At 34.2% G+C, this 20,870-nt stretch overlaps 1 protein-coding gene across 1 annotated transcript; it reads left to right on the top strand.

The window, feature by feature from the left end:
* Positions 1-2,512: 2,512 nt before the first annotated feature.
* LOC139889091 (uncharacterized mitochondrial protein AtMg00860-like) lies at positions 2,513-2,923 on the top strand. Its single transcript, XM_071872061.1, has one exon. The coding sequence runs from the start codon at positions 2,513-2,515 to the stop codon at positions 2,921-2,923; it is 411 nt and encodes a 136-aa protein (XP_071728162.1).
* Positions 2,924-20,870: the final 17,947 nt, after the last annotated feature.

Here is a 20,870-nt window from a genome sequence, read left to right as displayed (position 1 = left end):
TGTGTCTAAAGGATAGTTATTAAGATGCATTAGTAAGTCTGGACTTCAACCGTGTCTGCATATCAAAAAGTTTTGCTTATCATTCTTTGTCGGAAATTACATGCTTACCATCCTTAAGTCTAGACACGTTTTCCCGCATTTTATTGCATACATTGTGTACAGACAATTTCGTATCTTAGCATATCTATTACTGTAAACTTTTCTTGATATCTTCTGAAATTCCTCTGTGATTTATGGAATTTTGGTATTATATATACATATGTAAATTATGTATTGAAGAGTACCAATCTAAATTCTATAATCTATTTTATATCATAAATCATCTCCCTAAATATACAAAATGGATCCCGTATCTAGTTCAAATTCCTTAAACTTCGACAACTATTCCGATATGGATATTCACCTGAACTCCGAAGACAGTGTAACCGGAATGGATCAACCAATCAGCCATCACCTAATCATTGGGGATGGGTTCGTAACCTACTTAATCATTGGAGACAACAAGAAGGCGATCCCTTCCATCCCGCACATTCTCCTCTTGGCGAAGAACCTGAAGCACTTACCCACGAACCTGTTCGTAATACCATTTTCTCTCTCATCTCCAGAGTATCTCATTATGATTATATACTATCTCAAATTCTGGATCTTATTCATCCGCTCGTCCAAACCGCCAATCATCTCGGTGTAGTAGAAGAAGTCAACGAGCTTCGCGCTCGGGTAGTGGCTTTGGAAAATATGGTGCAAAGGTTACAAGCACCCGCAGCAACAGTACCACCATCAGCAACACCAACAGTACCATCACCACCACCAATAATAACATCCATATCCCACACCTCAACATCACAATCTGTACCTTAAACATCATCGACATACGCACCATAGATACCAAGGAGTACCAACAACAATAACCGATGAAGTATTAATCTATAACTTCATTGGAGAAACATTATGCGATGATTATGTAATCTCCAAAGTCTTAGAGATTATCTATTATAGCCTTAACCATAAATCAGATGTGTGGACTGAGATGATAGAAGGAAGAGTAGAAATCCTGACAAGAATGGTACGTGATTTACAAGCTAGACTTGTATTACCAGCAGCATCAACAGTATCGTTAGCATCACCAGCACAGTCAGTGCCGTCAGCATCGTCAGAATCAGTAGCACCTATAATATCACAAGCTCCGCCAGTTCAAGAATCATCGAGGACATCATTACGAATCAACAATGCCGGAGGCTCGACGACGACGGAGATATCATTTCCCGACATACAGGCGTTCAACACTTCCTGCGTACCAATTGTAGTGCAGGGATATCTGCCAGAGTCAGGACACGGCGTCAAGTGCCTTCACATAGACAACGACAGTAGTGTTGATATCATGTACGAGCATTGCTTCCGACAGCTACCCACAACAGTGAGGCGAACCATTAAACCTCTGACTACGGCCTTGTCCGGATTTTCTGGAGAGTCAGCGTGGCCCATCGGAATCCTGGATTTGAAGCTAGAGCTGAGAGACAGCAGAGATAAATCAAAGAAGCGCACCGAGAGCGTAGAGTTCTGCGTTGTACGCTCGTACTCTAGGTACAACGCTATACTGGGAAGGACTTCCATTCAGAAATTTGGCGTTATACCATCCACCATTCATGGGATGGTCTGATTCCTGACAGATCAAGGAGTCACCACACTCAAGTCAACACCACTGGATGCCTTGTGCACATATGTTAATGATAAGGGTAGCTCTATTACAAAAGAAAGGGGCGCAAATGAATGGTGGGTTATAGTTAATCCCAAATATCCGGAACAGAAGGTAAAAGTAGGGGGAATCCTCACACAGGAGACTAAGGAAAAGCTGAGGAATATCCTCGTCGCTAACTCTGACGTGTTTTGTTGGCGCGATGCTGACATGACTGGAGTGCCACGAGAGATAGCGCAGCATCACCTCCGCGCCAGCATCAATTTGACCCCAATCAAGCAAAAGAAGCGTCCAATGGCCCCATAAAGAAGCGATTGGTTGCGCAGAGAAGTGGATAAGCTGGTTAAAGCCAACATACTGCGCAAAGTGAACTATCAGGCATGGGTAGCCAATCCTGTGCTGGTAGCCAATTCAGATGGAACGTGGCGGCTTTGTATTGATTTCAAAGACATCAACAAAGCTTGCCCCAAAGATAACTATCCATTGCCAGAAATTGACTGGAAAGTAGAGTCGCTTGCTGGTTTTAGGTTTAAGTGCTTCCTAGATGCCTACAAAGGATATCACTAGATACAAATGGCGGAAGAGGACGAAGAGAAAACCACGTTCCACACGGACCAAGGGATTTACTGTTACACTAAGATGCCCTTTGGACTGAAGAACGCGGGCGCTACATGTCAACGCACTATCAATACGGCATTCGCTAAGCAGATAGGGCGCAACCTTGAGGCGTATGTTGACGACCTCGTCATTAAGAGAAATACCGAGGGGCAATTATTGGCCGATATACTCGAAACGTTTAACACGCTCTAAAGCATCAACATGAAACTCAAGCCGGCCAAGTGCAGCTTTGGAGAAGAGGAAGGGAATTTTTTGGGACACATTGTGACTCCGCGTGGAATCAATGCTAACCTGAAAAAGATCGAAGCCATTGAAAAAATGCCTTCCCCAAAAAGAAAAAAGCAAGTTCAAAGCCTCAATGGCAAGTTGGCCGCATTGACGCGATTCTTGTCCAAGGCCGCTGAAAGATCACGCCCGTTCTTTCACACCTTGAAGAACTGTGCTAAGAAGTCAGATTTTAAGTGGACCGACGAGGTAGAAAAAGCGTTCCAGGAGATGAAGGCACTCCTCAAAGACCTCCCGACTTTAACAGCGCCGATTACTGGCGAAACCCTGATACTTTATCTTGCGGTATCTAAGGAGGCTGTTAGCTCCGTTTTAGTTGCCGAATGAGGGGAAGCCCAAATATGATGACCCGGAAAATTTTGACTTATTTAAACCAATTCTCTATATGATTTAATATTTTCGACATGATAAGCAATGAATTTTGACAAGTTTTAAAACTTTTGAAAATGATTTTTTATATAACGGTTGACCACCATGTTTGTCCAACGATTCACAAACGTCATAACATGTATTATATACATATTTTAATAAATATAAGAGTTTTCGATATATACGGAATCATGCGAATAATATTTATATACGAAATGATTAAAAATTTACTATTAAACGATGCTATTTCAAATTAAAAATTTTACGTATTAAGTCATTTTATTTTTATGATATAATTTTTGTTTTTTTTAAGAAACGAAGTTAAATTAATAATGTACAATTTGTAAAACATAACGTACAATGTGTAGCTTAAATAGTTGAATTTAAATTAATTCATTTACTATTCACATGAAAACGACATGATAAAAATTATTAATTATAAGTTACATAGAATACCCCTGAAGTATTTAATAAATACGACTTTTTAAAATTTTAAATTCGATTTACGTATTATATTAATATGTCGACACGCTAATGAATAAACAAGTATGGGCTGGAAAAGCATCCCATGCGATCGCATGGGATTAACCCTCTACAGCCATGCGATCGCATGGTCAGAGAAATCAGGTGACATGCTATAAAAGCTCAACTTCTGGTTCCAGTGTAATCATCTATCTATCTCTCGATACACACATATATGTTATATATTATTATTATTATTATTATTATTATTATTATTATTATTATTATTATTATTGTTATTATTATTATTATTATTATTATTATTATTATTATTATTATTATTATTATTATTATTATTATTATTATTATTATTATTATTATTATTAAGATTAATATTATTATTAATCTTATTATTATTAGTAGTATTAATATTATACATAAAATACTACGACGAGGTCTTGAGCGTGTCACTTTCAAAATGGGTTTTCAAGTGGGATAGAGCTAAGGAAATTATGGGTAATGTTCGGGGGTATATTTATGAATCAAACCTAGTATTTATCATCTCCATTACGTCTACGTACTTTCCTACAATATTGAATCTCAATATTGATACGTAAGCACTCATATTTTATCTTTTATATATTAATTGTGTATCCATGTCTAGTACTCGAGTATATATATTTATACATACGTGTATGCTAAATTTCGTCGTTAAACAGTTTATAATGAATCACGAATTAAATACATATATTACTGGTAAAAGGTATATGATATACATGTTTTTGGAAAGCTGGCGAAAAATCAATAACTTTTCATTTAGGAATCGCGTAATTTCGATGAACGGATTAAAAGATATGATCAACTGAATTACAATTGACGTTAATTGGAATTGCTTATGAATCTGCAATTAATATTTAAACAACTTTTTTGTAAGATTGATAAATTGGATTTTTGAATATTACCAACCGAGTAAATGAATCATAATATAAGGCACGTCTCGTTTTGTTGAACTATTGTCAAAATTGACTTTTTGAAACGACTTTGGATAACTTTTGTATGTCGATCTCGAGCATTAGGATTGTGATACACTATGACCTGACCTAGCTTGATAGACATTTATTGACCAACATATGTTCTCTAGGTTGAGATCTACGGTTATTTGGTAATTCGAGTTTCGGTCACATTTTGGTGAACGACTTTATATGCTGCTAAGGTGAGTTTCATTTGCTCCCTTTTTAATTGCTTTTGCAATCTATATTTTTGGGCTGAGAATACATGCACTTTATTTTAAACGCAATGGATACAAGTACATACTAAATTCTACACTGAGTTTAAACCTAAAATCCCTTAGCTTTGGTAACTAGTAACTGCTGGTTATAAGAACTGGTGGGCGTGAGTAGTAGTATATGGATCCATAGGGCTTGACATCCCCGTCCGAGCTAGAGCACTAGCCTTTTAACAGACGTATGCTATTTGAGAAGCGTATATGTTGGTTTGCGTGTATTATTAAGATTATTATACAAAGGGTACCTATTATATAGACGTTAAAGTTTAGTTACCAGGGTGCTGAATTTCGTAGAATATTTTGATAAACGTTTCTGGATGAAACAACTGAAATCTTGTGATCCACTTTTATATACAGATTATGCGAAACACTAAAACTATGAACTCACCAACCTTTGTGTTGACACTTGTTAGCATGTTTATTCCCAGGTTCCCTAGAAGTCTTCTGCTGTTTGCTTATATGTTAGACAAGCTATGTGCATGGAGTCTTACATGGCATATTTTTCAAGGAAATGTTGCATTCACCAAATCATCACCATGTATCTTATTTTGAATGCATTGTCAACGGAAGTACTATTATAAACTATTATTTACGGTGATTGTGTATATGTAGAAATCATCAGATGTCAAAAACCTTTGATTTAAATATTCATTTATGGTGTGCCTTTTCAAAAGAATGCAATGTTTACAAAACATATCATATAGAGGTCAAATACCTCGCAATGAAATCGATGAATGACGTGTTCGTCCATATGGATTTGGAGTGATCGTCAAAGTTTGTATCAGAGCTGGTATAACGCCGTCCATGTGTGGTGGGTTAGTCGTAAAGGAGGTTCTCACAGTGTTACCTGTGACGAAGCATTGGCTCTTACTCCTTACGATCCCTTACGAGGGTTGGCAGTAGCCGAGAGGCAGGCCCTAAAATTAGTATCGGAGGTACACTCAGTGGTCACCAGGCGGTTAGCTGGGAAGGCACTGGGTGGGACGGTGGTTGTCCCCACTGTAACCACAGTTGGTATCAGAGCGTTGGTCCTAGTGAACCAGGTCTTGCATGAGTGTGTCTAACTGATAGTTGTTAGGATACATTAGTAAGTCTGGACTTCGACTGTGTCTGCATGTCAAAAGTTTTGCTTATCATTTCTTGTCAGAAATTACCTTTCTATCATCTTAAGTCTAAACGCGTCTTATTGCATTGATTGCATAGATAGTGTATAGACAAAATTCATATCTTAGCGTATCTGTTACTGTAAACTTTTCCTGATATCTTCCGAAAATTCCTCCGTGATTTATGGAATTTTGGTATTATATATACATATGTAAATTATGTATTGAAGAGTACCAATCTAAATTCTATAATCTATTTCATATCAAAAATCATCTATCTAATTATACAAGATGGATCCCGTATCTAGTTCAAATTCCTTAAACTCCGACAGCTATTCCGATATGGATATTCACCTGAATTCCGAAGACAGTGTAACCGGAATGGATCAACCAATCAGTCATCACCTATTCTGGATGAATTGGGGATGGGTTCGTAGCCTACTTAATTATTGGAAACAAGAAGAAGGCGATCCCTTCCATCCACCACATTGCCCTCTTGGCGAAGAACCTAAAGCACTTATCGGCGAACCTGTTTGAGACACCATTTTCTCTCTAATTTCCAGAGTATCTCATCACGATAATATACTATCTCAAATTCTGGATCTTATTCATCCGCTCGTATGAACCGCCAATCATCCCGGTGTAATAGAAGAAGTCAACGAGCTTCGCGCTCGGGTAGTGGCTTTGGGGAATATGGTGCAAAGGTTACAAGCACCAACAGCATCACCGGCATCAACAGTACCACCGAAAACAACACCAACAGTACCATTACCACCACCAACAACATCTACACCGCAAGCCTCAACATCACAACATGTACCTTGAACATCAATGTCATACGCACCATAGATACCAAGGAATACCAATAACAATAACCGATGAAGTATTGATTCATAATTTCATTGGAGAAATATTCTGCGGCAATTATGTAATCTTTAAAGTCTTAGAGATAATCTATTCCAGCCGTAACCGTAAATCAGATGAGTAGACCGAAATGATAGAAGGAAGAGTAGAAACCCTGACCGGAATGGTGCACGATTTACAAGCTTGACTTGTTTTACCAGCAACATCAACAGTATCGTCAGTATCACCAACACCGGAAAAACCTGTAGCACTACAAGTTCCGCCAATTTCATAATCACCAACATCATCACAAATCAACAACGCATATATTGTATCAACGAGTTATGAAGTATTAACTCATTTTCCCTGAAGAAATTATACGTATATATATATATATATATATATATATATATATATATATATATATATATATATATATGTGTGTGTGTGTGTGAAATTTGAAAACAAAATAAATCTTTTCGTACTAAGCTATTACATGTGAATCATAACTGGTAGGTACTACTCGGTTAGTTCATGTTACTAATATGCTATACATCATTCGTTAATGACTTAACAATCGTTAACTACAATCTCTGTTTCAACTCAATGAATTCCATTTCCTAATAAATTAAGTGTATTATTCAAATACATGATTGATTTTACACTTTCATTTTCGATGTACCTGAAACTTTCCAGAAAACATCATCTGTGCCTTGTAAGGTTCACAAAAAATTCCACGAGCAACAACATCCTTCACCAAGGAATATCAATAAGAATAAATAATGAAGTATTGATTTTATTAGTGAAATATTCCGCGCAGATTATATGATCTCTAATGTTTTAGAGATTTTTCATTTCTAATTCAAGCCAAAAATCAAATGAGCTTAATATGATATTAACTCATTAAATCTGTATTACATCTGAAGAAAATATACATACATATATTTTCATAAAGATTGTAATGAAAATTCTTTTGTACAAAATATTACTTGTGAAATCTTTAACGGGTAGGTAATACTCGGGAAGTATATAAGTTCACAATTAATATGTTACACTGTACATTCTTCAACTTTGATTCAAAAATTATTAACTATACTCACAGCGATATACAATCGTTTTCATACAAGTTCAATTATATATCCTAATAGAACGGAATTCAAGTCAAGATTTAACAAGTGACATCATTCTTAGAACTCTACATCTTTCAAAGCTATACTTTGACTTCAAAACTGTAAAAGATCCTTTAGCATTGTTATTACCGAAAATAATCTTGCAATCCTTTTCAAAGTATCCAGTTTTATCACACTTCCAACCAGTCAACTTCGACTTTTCAGATTAGCCTTATTGTAACTTTGACATACACGTTCTTATTACCAGGGAACCTTTCATGTTCCACCACATTAGCAGTAAATTTACCAACAACTTTATTAATCCTTGACCTTTCAAAAAATCCTTATACTCATTGAAACCCTATCATGTACTGATGTCAAAGCTAAGGTATACGAAATAGTTTATATTTTACTAGGAAAAACTATTAAATATGATACAATTTTGCACAAGATATTTATTTATTTATAGAATGGATATACTTAAACCTTGCTACAACACTTATAGGCAGTGTACCTAATCGTACAGTAGTGTAGTTTTTAGTAAGTCCTGTTCGTTCCACAGGGAATCTTTTTTTAAACAAAGCTCAACGCTATATTAGTTTACTTTTATAAAAATACAAATATATATATAAGTAATATTATTATTATAAAGGGGGGTTTTTACCGTTTAATGACCGGTTTGTCGATTTTAAAACTTTAGTCGCAGTTAAAACCAAATGTAAAATATTAAAAATAAATACAAGACTTAAATTAAAGCGTAAAGTAAATAACGATAATGAAATTGCGAATAATAAAAGTGCGATAAAATAAACTTGCGATAATTAAAGAGTACGATAATTAAAAGTGCAATTAAATAAAATAACAATAAAAATGCGATAATTAGAAGTGCAATTAAATATAAAATAAAGGAAATTAAATATGAAATAAAAGAATTATGCTTATTTAAACTTCCGTAATCATGATGTTTGACGTGTTGATTTTAGTTTTATGCCCATGGGTTAATTGTCCTTTGTCCTGGATTATTTAATATGTCCGTCTGGTTTTTGTCCATAACAGTCCATCAGTCATAAATATAAAGTGCGAGTGTCCTCGTCAAATTATCCTTATACCCGAAGTTAAATATTCCAACTAATTGGGGATTCGAATTGTAACAAGGTTTTAATACTTTGTTTAATGAATACACCAGGTTATCAACTGCGTGTAAACCAAGGTTTTACTACTTTGTTAGCAATTACACCAATTACCCTTGAATGTAATTTCACCCCTGTTTTAATTATTCTAGTGGCTATTAATCCATTCCCGTGTCCGGTTAAATGAACGATTATTCGTACATATAAATACCCCGCCCATCGTGTCCGATCGAGTGTATATGGTAATTTATAGGGACGCCCAATTGTAAATCTTTATATTAACATTAAAAAACTTTCATTTAGTTAAACAAATATAAAGCCCATTAATAGCCCATAGTCTAATTTCCACAAGTGTCGTTCTTTTGTCCAAACCCCAATTATGGTACAAAGCCCAATTACCCAATTTTAGTAATTAGCCCAGCATCATGATTACTTCGTTTTAAATAAGCATAATAATAACTTAGCTACGAGACATTAATGTAAAAAGGTTGAACATAACTTACAATGATTAAAAATAGCGTAGCGTTACACGGACAGAATTTCGACTTACACCCTTACAACATTTGCTAACATACCCTTATTATTAGAATTATAATTAAAATTAAAATATAAATTATAAATATAAATATAAATTTTACGTATGAATGAGGAGAAAAAAAGATGATGAAAATGCGATCAAAATTAGGTTGGCTTTATAGGCAGTTTTTCATTTTGGGGCTCCGCGACTCGCGGCCAATTTTGCCTTCAAACTCCGCGAGTCGCGGAGGTTACTTTTACAGCTCAGAGGAGTTTGGCTCTTTGTTTACCGACGGTTTATAATATATATATATAATATATATATAATTAATATAATTAATTATATATTATATTATATTTATATACATAGTTAACTTGTAATTTTTAGTCCGTTGCGTCGAGCGTTAAGAGTTGACTCTGGTCCCAGTTCCGGATTTTCGAACGTCCTTGCGTACAATTTAATATCTTGTACTTTGCGTTTTGAATCTTGTACTCTTGTAATTTCGAGACGTTTCTTATCAATAATTGGAACCTTTTTGATTGTCTTTTGTACTTTTGAGCTTTTTGGTCGTTTGCGTCTTCAATTCGTCGAATCTGTCTTTTGTCTTCACCTTTTATTATTTAAACGAATATCACTTGTAAATAGAACAATTGCAACTAAAAGCTTGTCTTTCTTGAGAAATAATGCTATGAAATATATGTTCGTTTTTAGCATTATCAAATATTCCCACACTTGAGCGTTGCTTGTCCTCAAGCAATATCGTCTTGAAATACTAGAATCACTTCTTTATTCTTCACACTTTGTACATCAGTGATTTCTATACGGCGGTATAAACAATGGTAATAACGATATGGTTTACAGTCCCACATGACTATAAAAATTTAGATCCATTAAGGAAATTGGATCTTTATGAAAACAATTGATCTTTTGAAAATTAAATCTAGTTTTTACCCTAGATAAGTTTTCCGGGATAACCCTTTACCGGTGTTTGCAAAATATTTTTGTGGGTTAGGTGGGTTTCAGATTTGAAAATTTTAGCTCAAAACTTGCGGTTTTGTGTCACCCACTTGCTAACCTTGTATTTGGAAAGCAACACGTCCAGTTTACTTGTCCCGTATATTACCTTTCGGTAAACTATCGTCCGGTTGAAAGGAAAGCGTTGAACAAGCAACTGTTAAGGCAATGTCTCCTGACATGCTTTTAATTATGGTCTATAACGTGTCGGACGCAATTACTATCCTTGGTAGGAGCAATAGTAAAGCTCACCCTTATGATTTTTCGGTATGGCACAAGGTCCTGTCTTTGACCACTATGCAACCACCGTTCTTATGGTTGACACCCGATTTAGTTCAGGTGACCTAATGAATTCCAGGTGAATTCCTAGGATTTTACGTTCAATGGTAATGAACGCATTGAAAATAGGGTTTTCAGAAAACAAATCGGTTTATAATTTTGATCAAAATATTTTCTCGTTCAAGCTTGAGTTTAGATATCATTGAATTCCATGAGTTTGTAATTCTCAATCTTTAAGGTCAATCTCTAGGATTGAGTAATATCAGTCTTAAAAGCTGATTTTTAATCTTTAAGGAGATTATCCTTTCTGGGGATCTGATTCATTAGTCTTATCCAGCTAATTTGCATGGTGCCCCCCATTGTACGAGATAAATCCTTCTCATGGTTAGGATAAATCTGACCACTTGGCGACCCTGTTTAATGCTGAGGTCCGTGGATTTCCTGCTGATTTTAGTGATGACTTTTCTAGATTTTTCGTCAACCTACAGCTGGTCTGGACGACAACTTCTTGACCTAAATCAAGAAGCGCGTGTCTTTTTCGAAAGACTTTACTTCCTTTTAATGATGGAATTGATTCATCGTGTAGATCCATCTCTTCTTTTCTTTTATCGGGTAAAACAGTTTAGTTTAGTCCAAAGCAAAAGTATTTTCAGTTATTTGTTTCAGATATATGTGACATATGTTTAAGATAACTTGGTAAATTTTCCCACACTTGGCTTTTATTTTCCTTTTTATCGTCCTCTATTCCATTTTAAATGAATTTTAACATTTTAGTTTGTTTCTCAATTTATGTCCTTTCCGAGGTAACAATAATTTCGGTGTTAAAACCTAGTTTTATCGTTCATAACTATGTATAAACATGATTTTGAATTCATTTAATTGAAAATTTTGAAAAATTTTACTAGAATTGGGTAGTCAGTATATAAGACTAGGGCTGTTCTTTATTATCAGAGAGCACTAGATTCTAATACAACTACTGCTTTACTAGTATTTTTAATGGTAACCAAGTGTTTAAGATAAAAATTTTAAAATCCGAAAGAATTTAACCCCTTCCCACACTTAAGATCTTGCAATGCCCTCATTTGCAAGAAATCAGTAACAATTTAAATTATTGAGGGTGATTTGTGTGTAAATGATTAAATTTTTACCAAAGTTTCCAAATATATTGGCGTTTGTTTGCTGAATGATAAATGGTGCACATCATTTGTTCATTCCATCTTGTTGTTATTTCACATATATTTTGCATCTTGTCGTCAAAATTAGTTGCTTTTGCTGAACTTAATGCCAGTCTTTGAAAATGCGTTGTTTTACCCTGTTGTGTACATAAGATAAACTGCAACCATATATACATATTTTTGAAGTTTGGTATATTACCCCACATTAAAAAATTATTAAAATCTAAGAATAAAAGTTAGATAATTATAAAAATGATTACAATATTAACAAAAGTATTAAACATATCAATAATTACAAATTATAAAATAAATAAATATACTAGGGATGATACTGGTACCAATAGGGATTCCAGGCATAACCATAGGTGCTATAGAATGCTTCGGCAGTATGTTCGCAGTTTTTCTGTGGGTTTTGTGTGGAATGAGCTGGTTCAGCTCTTATTTTTTTTTCTGTAATCCGGTCCTCCCGCGAGTCGCGGGGATTAACCCTCCAAACTCCGCGAGTCGCGGAGTTTGGTATTTTTTTTTTTTATAATCATTAACTTTTGAAACAATTAAGTACTTAATTTTAAAATTTTGTTTCCCTTGTTATTTAGGACGAGGTCGTTTCGGATCGATGTCCTAGTCCGTCCCTCGACAAAATTTTAAAATTTGTCTTTTTGTAGCGATTGTTTTAAAAGCTAAGATTTTTGGGTTTTTTCAATGTTTTTGGCATACTTTAATTCAATAAGATTAAAAATAATGATAATAAAAGTTCTCGTCCCTCCCTCGGGTAAAGCAATTTCGGTTCAAAGACCTAGTCTTCAACTTACGACGAATTTTAAAATTTCATATTCTTAACTTAATGAGATAAAGTAAATTTTTGTTTTTAAATTCACACAACTTAAATATAAAATTCAAAATTTATATTAAAAATTCACACCAAACTTAAAATTTGAAATGCATAAAATTAAAAATTTATATTTTAAAAATTAAAAATTCACACCAAATTTAATTTAAAAATTTATAAATTCATATCAAACTTATATTAATTTTTCAAATATTTACAATTTTAAATATATTGTTTTTACAAAGTTTACAATATTAATTTAAGATTTAAATATTAATTTTAAAAACATGGTAAAAATAAATTTAAAAATCTTTTTGTCTTTTTATCCCACTTTAATCAATCAAATATTATCAAAAATATGCGCCCCTCTTTTTGGTAAAGTAATTTCGGTTCCAAGACCTAATTTAACTCATGACGAATTTTTGAAATATTTTGGGTTGATTGTTTAAAGATATTTATACCTTAAGAATAAACGTTAAATTTCGCAGTGATGTAATAAATTTTTGAATGATATCAATAATTTCGGTCGCCAAACCTAATTTTATTCAATACCAATTTAATACTTTTTAGCGAACAAATTAGCGTTTATTATCAAAAGGTTAAAAATAAAAATAAAAATAAAAACTGTACAGACATACCTGTGGAATAGATTTCTTAGTTATATGATCTATCCCATTCATAAGATAGTCGGTTTAATTGGTTTTCCATGGCTACATAGGCGTAACCTCGAGCATTCAGTGTCTTTTCTTCTAAACATATGAACGGTCCGTCTCTGCATAAAGTAACAAATTCGGTATATGAATAGGTTTGATTATTTGAACACTTACCTCCATGTGACCATTTTACGCATTTGTGACATCTTTCTAGGTGTCGTGCTCTTCTTTTCGCTGCGGATTTTGATTTTCCTTTACCAAATTGTAACTTATTATCTTCGCATCTGGATTCTTTTCTAACTCCGTCCATTCTTTCTCTGATTACTGATACTAATTCACTCGGGAGTATGTCATTATTTCTTTTAGTGATCAAAGCGTGTAGCATTAGACCATGGTTTAGTTCACAGGCAGTCTTCATTTTGTAAAAACCTAAAAAAAATAAAAATTCAGAATGGGGGGAGAAGACTAGTTCTTTAGGGTCTGCTAGGGAAAGACCATTCGGGTTCCATTTTCGAGAACTACACGAAAACAGACAATCTAACTCTAACAGAAATACATATTATCCTTTAAAGACTTGATTCTCCCCACACTTAGTTAGCTGTGGTGTCGAAATTGTGATTAACTTCGTTGTTGACTTCCATCGGACCATGTATGTAATGTTTAACTCTGTGACCATTAACTTTAAATTCCATCCCATTTGAATTTATTAATTCTATCGTTCAGTATGGAAAAACTCTTTTGACTATGAATGGTCCAGACCATCTTGATTTCAATTTTCAGGAAATAGCTTGAATCGTGAATTGAAAAGAAGAACTCTGTCTCCTTATTTAAATTCTTTTGAACTTCTGATTCTTTTATCATGCCATTTCTTCGTTCTTTCTTTATAGATTAACGAATTTTCGTATGCTTCATGTCTTAATTCTTCTAATTCGTTTAGTTGACTTAATCGTAGACGTCCAGCTTCATGTAAATCAAGATTACATGTTTTTAAAGCCCAAAATGCTTTATGTTCAATTTCTACTGGAAGATGACATGCTTTTCCATAAACAAGTCTAAAAGGTGTGGTTCCAATTGGAGTTTTGTAGGCTGTTCTAAAAGCCCAGAGTGCATCCTCCAATTTAATGGACCATTCCTTCGGATTTGATCCTACAGTTTTCTCTAGAATACGTTTTAAAGCTCGGTTGGTATTTTCAACTTGTCCACTTGTTTGTGGATGATATGCGGTGGAGATTTTATGAGTTACTCCATATCTTTTAAGAACTTTCTCAAGTTGATTATTACAGAAATGAGTACAACGATCACTTATTAAAGCTTTCGGTGTTCCAAACCTTGCAAAAAGACGTTTTAAAAAGTTGACTACAACTCGTGCATCGTTAGTTGGGAGAGCTTGTGCTTCCGCCCATTTAGATACATAATCAATGGCTACGAGTATATATAGATTATTATTAGATTTTGGAAATGGACCCATAAAGTCAATACCCCAAATGTCAAATACTTCACATACTTGGATGACATTTTGTGGCATTTCATCACGTTGACTTATTTTTCCGGCCCTTTGACAAGCATCACAGGATTTGCAAAGAAGGTGTGCGTCTTTGTAAATTGTAGGCCAATAGAATCCAGCTTCATAAACTTTTCTTGCTGTTAGTTGAGGCCCATAATGCCCTCCTGTTGGTCCTGTGTGACAATGGTTTAAAATTTTACTAGCTTCATCTCCAAATACACATCGGCGTATTATTCCATCGGGACAACTTTTAAACAGATGTGGATCTTCCCAAAAATAGTGTTTTATATCACTGAAGAATTTCTTTCGTCTTTGGTACGATAATCCTTTTTCAAGGAATCCACAAACTAAGTAGTTTGCATAGTCTGCAAACCATGGGATATCATTATAATCTATCTTCAATAGATATTCATCAGGAAAGTTGTCTTGTATGGCTGATTCATTTAGAACTTCTAACTCAGGATTTTCAAGACGAGAAAGATGATCAGCGGCGAGATTTTCTGCTCCTCTTTTATCTCGGATTTCAATATCAAACTCTTGTAAGAGTAAGATCCAACGGATTAATCTTGGGTTAGCATCTTGTTTCGAAAATAGGTATCTAAGAGCAGAATGGTCGGTATAGACCACCGTTTTTTCTAGAACGAGATATGATCGAAATTTGTCAAAAGCAAAGACAATAGCAAGGAGTTCTTTTTCAGTAGTTGTATAGTTCGTTTGTGCTCCTTGTAATGTCTTACTAGCATAATATATAGGTTGAAATCGTTTTTCAATCCTTTTTCCTAAAACGGCTCCCATTGCAAAATCACTTGCATCGCACATTAGTTCAAATGGTAGATTCCAATTTGGTGTTATCATGATCGGTGCATTAGTGAGTTTTTCTTTAAGAATATTAAAAGATTTGATACACTCATCTGAAAAGATGAATGGAGCATCCTTTTCTAGGAGTTTATTCATAGGAGTGACAATTTTAGAAAAATCTTTTATGAAACGTCGGTAAAAACCGGCATGCCCTAGAAAACTCCTAACTCCTCTAACATTGGTGGGATGTGGAAGTTTAGCAATTACATCTACTTTAGCTCTATCCACTTCAATTCCTTCTTTTGAAATTTTATGTCCAAGAACGATGCCTTCTTTAACCATGAAATGGCATTTCTCCCAATTAAGTACTAGATTTGATTTTTCACATCTAATTAGCATTCGTTCCAGATTAACTAGACATGATTTAAATGTATCACCGAAGACTGAAAAGTCATCCATGAATACTTCCATGCATTCTTCTATCATGTCGTGAAAAATCGCCATCATACACCTTTGAAAGGTTGCAGGGGCGTTGCAAAGTCCAAATGGCATGCGTTTGTAAGCAAAAGTACCATAAGGGCACGTGAATGTGGTTTTCTCTTGATCTTCGGGTGCTATTGGAATTTGAAAATATCCGGAAAATCCATCTAGAAAACAATAGTAACTGTTTCCGGCTAACCTTTCCAACATTTGATCAATGAAAGGTAATGGAAAGTGATCTTTTCTGGTGGCGTCATTTAATTTTCTATAATCAATACATACACGCCATCCTGTTACAGTCCTAGTAGGAATAAGCTCATTTTTCTCATTTGTACTGACAGTCATGCCACCCTTCTTAGGCACGCATTGAACTGGGCTTACCCATGGACTATCAGAGATTGGATAAATTAAACCTGCATCTAGCAGTTTAATAATCTCTTTCTTAACTACATCTTGCATATTAGGATTTAGTCTTCGTTGGCGTTGCACATACGTTTTATGACCTTCTTCCATAAGGATTTTATGTGTGCAATACGAAGGACTTATTCCTTTAATATCATGAATCTTCCATGCAATGGCTGGTTTATGAGCTTTCAACACAGAAATGAGTTGTGATTTCTCATTTTCAGTAAGAGAAGACGATATTATTACAGGTAATTCAGATTCACCATGTAAATAAGCGTATTCCAAATGGTTTGGAAGTGGCTTTAACTCTAATTTCGGAGGTTCTTCTATCGATGATTTGTATCGATATCTGTCTTCTTCTTTTAGCATTTGAATTTCTTCTGTTGTTGGTTCATATCCATTAGCTATAAGTGTAGCTAACATTTCAGCTTCATCAATTGGTTCATTACCTTCTCCTAAAGAGCATTCTCCTGTTCCTTGTAATTCTGGAAATTCTTCTAATAATTCTGCATGTGCATCTATAGTTTGAATATAATAACATGTATCATCTGCAGATTGTGGTTGTTGCATTGCTCTATCAACTGAAAAGGTAACACTCTCATCCTCTATACTTAGGGTCAGTTTCTTACCGAACACGTCTATCATTGCTTTAGCCGTGTTTAAGAATGGTCTTCCTAATATGAGAGGAACTTGAGAATCTTCTTCCATGTCCAGAACAACAAAATCTACTGGAAATACTAAAGTACCAACTTTAACTAGCATGTTCTCCATTATCCATCTAGGATATTTTATTGATCTATCGGCTAGTTGTATGCTTATTCTGGTTGGTTTCAATTCTCCAAGGTCTAGTTTAGCGTATAGTGAATACGGCATTAGATTTATACTAGCACCTAAGTCTGCCAATGCTTCTATTGAACTAAGACTACCCAGAAAACATGGAATTGTGAAACTTCCTGGATCAGATAGTTTTTCTGGTATCTTATTCAACAGCACTGCTGAACAATTAGCATTCATAGTAACAGCCGAGAGTTCTTCCATTTTCTTTCTATTCGTGATCAGATCTTTCAAGAATTTAGCATATCTAGGCATTCCTGAAATCACATCAATGAAAGGAAGATTTACATTTATCTGTTTAAACATATCCAAGAATTTGGATTGCTCGGCTTCAAGTTTTTCTTTCTTCATTTTACTTGGGTAAGGAAGTGGTGGTTGGTATGGTTTAACATAAGGTTTATCCTTAACTGTGTTATCTTCATTAACCTTCTCAACTACCGGTTCTTTTTCCTTATCTTGATCAGGTTGTGGTTCTTGTGGAGTAGGAATAGCTTCATCAGAAGTTACAGGTATTTCAGGTGGTTTAAGTGTTGTACCACTTCTTGTGGTAATGGCTTTAGCTGTTTCATTCCGGGGGTTAGCGTTTGTATCACTAGGTAGACTTCCCGGTTTTCTTTCACCTATTAACCTTGCTAGGTTACTTACTTCTTGTTCCAGATTTTGAATAGAAGCTTGTTGATTTCTAAATGCTTGAGCATTTTGTTCATTGGTTTGTTTCTGAGATGTGAAAAACTGCGTTTGAGTTTCAACTAGCTTTGTCATCATATCTTCTAAATTTGGCTTTTTATCATCGGTTTGTTGTGGTGGTTTGTTTTGAAAATTAGGTCTTTGCTGATTATAAGTATTATTGGATACTTGTTGATTGCTAGGACCTTGTTGGTTGTTGTACGGAATATTTCGGTTATAATTTTGGTTTTGATTGTAAATCGGTCTTGGCGGTTGATAATTATTCTGATAATTATTTCCAGGCCTTTGGTTTATGTATGAAATATTCTCTCTTTGTTCCATTGTTAATTCAATACTGAGACAATCTTTTGTCAAATGTGGTCCTCCACACTGCTCACAACTAATTCGTATTGAGTGAATATCCTTAGTCATCTTTTCCATTCGTCTCTCCACAGCATCTATCTTTGCGGAAATGGAATCTAAGTCATGGCTAGAATCGGCTCTAGCTGCTTTAGATGATCTAATGATATCTTTTTCTTGGTGCCACTCATGTGAGTGGGAAGCAGTGTTATCAATAATTTTGTAAGCATCAGTTTCGGTTTTCTTCATAATAGAACCACCAGCTGCTATATCTATGTCTTTCCTTGTAGTGATGTCGCATCCTTGGTAGAATATTTGTACTATTTGACAGGTGTCTAAACCATGTTGCGGACATCCTCTTAACAACTTTCCATATCTTGTCCACGCCTCATATAGAGTTTCATTTGGTTTCTGTGTGAACGTAACAATTTCTGCTTGAAGTCTTACGGCTTTAGATGCAGGAAAGAATTGTTTAAGAAATTTTTCAACTAACACGTCCCATGTATCGATCGCCCCTTCAGGTAACGATTCCAACCAATCTTTGGCTTCTCCCTTTAAAGTCCAGGGAAATAACATGAGATATATCTGTTCATCCTCCACTTCTCGGATTTTAAATAGTGTGCAGATCCTATTAAAGGTACGTAGATGTTCATTTGGATCTTCCTTCGGCGCACCACTAAATTGGCATTGATTAGTCACCATGTGTAGAATTTGTCCTTTGATTTCATAATCTGGCGCATTAATGTCTGGATGAGTAATTGCGTGACCTTGGCCAGTGCGTTTAGCTCTCATTCGGTCTTCCATACTTAAAGGTTCCAGATTCTCCATAATTGAATTTGTTGAATCGGAATCACTAGAGGATTCTGATTTAATGGTTCGTTCCTCAACAATCTCTGTTTGAATGATTGGTGGCTCCGGAGGAAAGTTTAGTGGTTCAGGATTTACGAACCGTTCCTGAATATTCTTCGGATTCTCAATTGTGAGGTTGGGTTCAAAAAATGGATTATCGGCAATTTGAACTGAAGTACTTGGTTGACTGGATGACGATTCTAAAGAAAAATCAACGGCGGTTATATTTGCTAAATGTCTTGATCTAGTTACAAGTGGTGAACGTACAAAAGGTGGTGAACGTCTTGCTCGGTGCATTCACTGAATATCCTATTAGTTTTTAAAAAGGAAAGAAAAATTATATAAGTTATCCAATCAATAGACTTTTCTGATTTTGCCCACGTTTCGAATAGCCAAAAGATGTAGCAGAGGGGCAGGATTCGTTTGGTCTCAATATAATTGAGGACTGTTTGGCTCCAATAACCCGGTCCACGTACAAATCCAACTATTACTACGAATCAGAAAATTTTGATGTCTATTAATTTAACCACTTAAAATAAATTTTCGTAATTTTAAGAAATTTAGATAAGAAGTAGAATAAAAATCTATGTCCTAAAACTAGAATAGCGAGAAATAAGAAAGAAAAAGAGTTCGTCGAAAAAGGTCGAAAAAGAAAAAATGGTTGAAAAATAAAAGGTGACGGAAAAATAAAAGAAACTTATAAAAAATACTTGACTAACCAAACCTTATTACTACAACTAACTTAAAATTATAATCGCAAATTGAAATTACTAATTGGAATGATAATTGATACATAGTAAAAGGTGTCTAAAAATATTAAAGCTTACAGGAAAAACTAAATCCCAAATGGAAATAACTTAAAAAGAAACTAAACCTTAAAAAGGCGTCGCAAAATTCTAAAGCACCTAAATCTTAGTCTAAAGAAAAAAAGCACTTAAGGAATTCTACGGCAAAGCCTAAAAATCTAGGAGTAAAAATGACTATAGCAAAAACTATGTTTAAAATTAAATATGAGCTAAAAATACAAATATTACGCTAAAACGATTAAAAAGGGACAAAATATAAAAATATACAAAAAGTTGTAAAAAGTACAATTTTTATAAAAATATTATTTTTATATTATTTATTTATTAAAACTATTAATTTTACAATTTAATAAAACTAATTAATACTAAATACATAAATTAAATAAAAAGTAAAAGTTAAAATAAAATTAATTATAATAATAATAATAATTAGGGTTAATAATAATAATAATAATAATTAAATAACCCGTAATTAATGCTGAATTAGGGCTTCCTGTTCGCGTGTCAGAGCAGCTCCGCGAGTCGCGGTATTTATTGCATCAAACCCCGCGAGTCGCGGGGTTCAGAATTTCAGATCTGGAGCAGTTTAAAATTTTACGCGTTTTTTCTTTTTTTTATTTTTTTATTTTTTATTTTCTGTTTTCTATTTTTAAATAAATAAAAGATTTTTAAATAAAACTTATATTTTTATAAACTAAAATAAAAATAAAGAAACTTATAAAACTTAAATATTTAACAAAATATTAAAAATACTTATATTTTTGTTTTTCTTTTTATATTTTTGAATAATTAAAACGTATTTTT

This window comes from Rutidosis leptorrhynchoides, chromosome 2, assembly GCF_046630445.1.
Source record: "Rutidosis leptorrhynchoides isolate AG116_Rl617_1_P2 chromosome 2, CSIRO_AGI_Rlap_v1, whole genome shotgun sequence".
In the NCBI taxonomy this organism is placed as follows: domain Eukaryota; kingdom Viridiplantae; phylum Streptophyta; class Magnoliopsida; order Asterales; family Asteraceae; genus Rutidosis; species Rutidosis leptorrhynchoides.
This window is presented reverse-complemented; position numbering and strand designations above follow the sequence as displayed.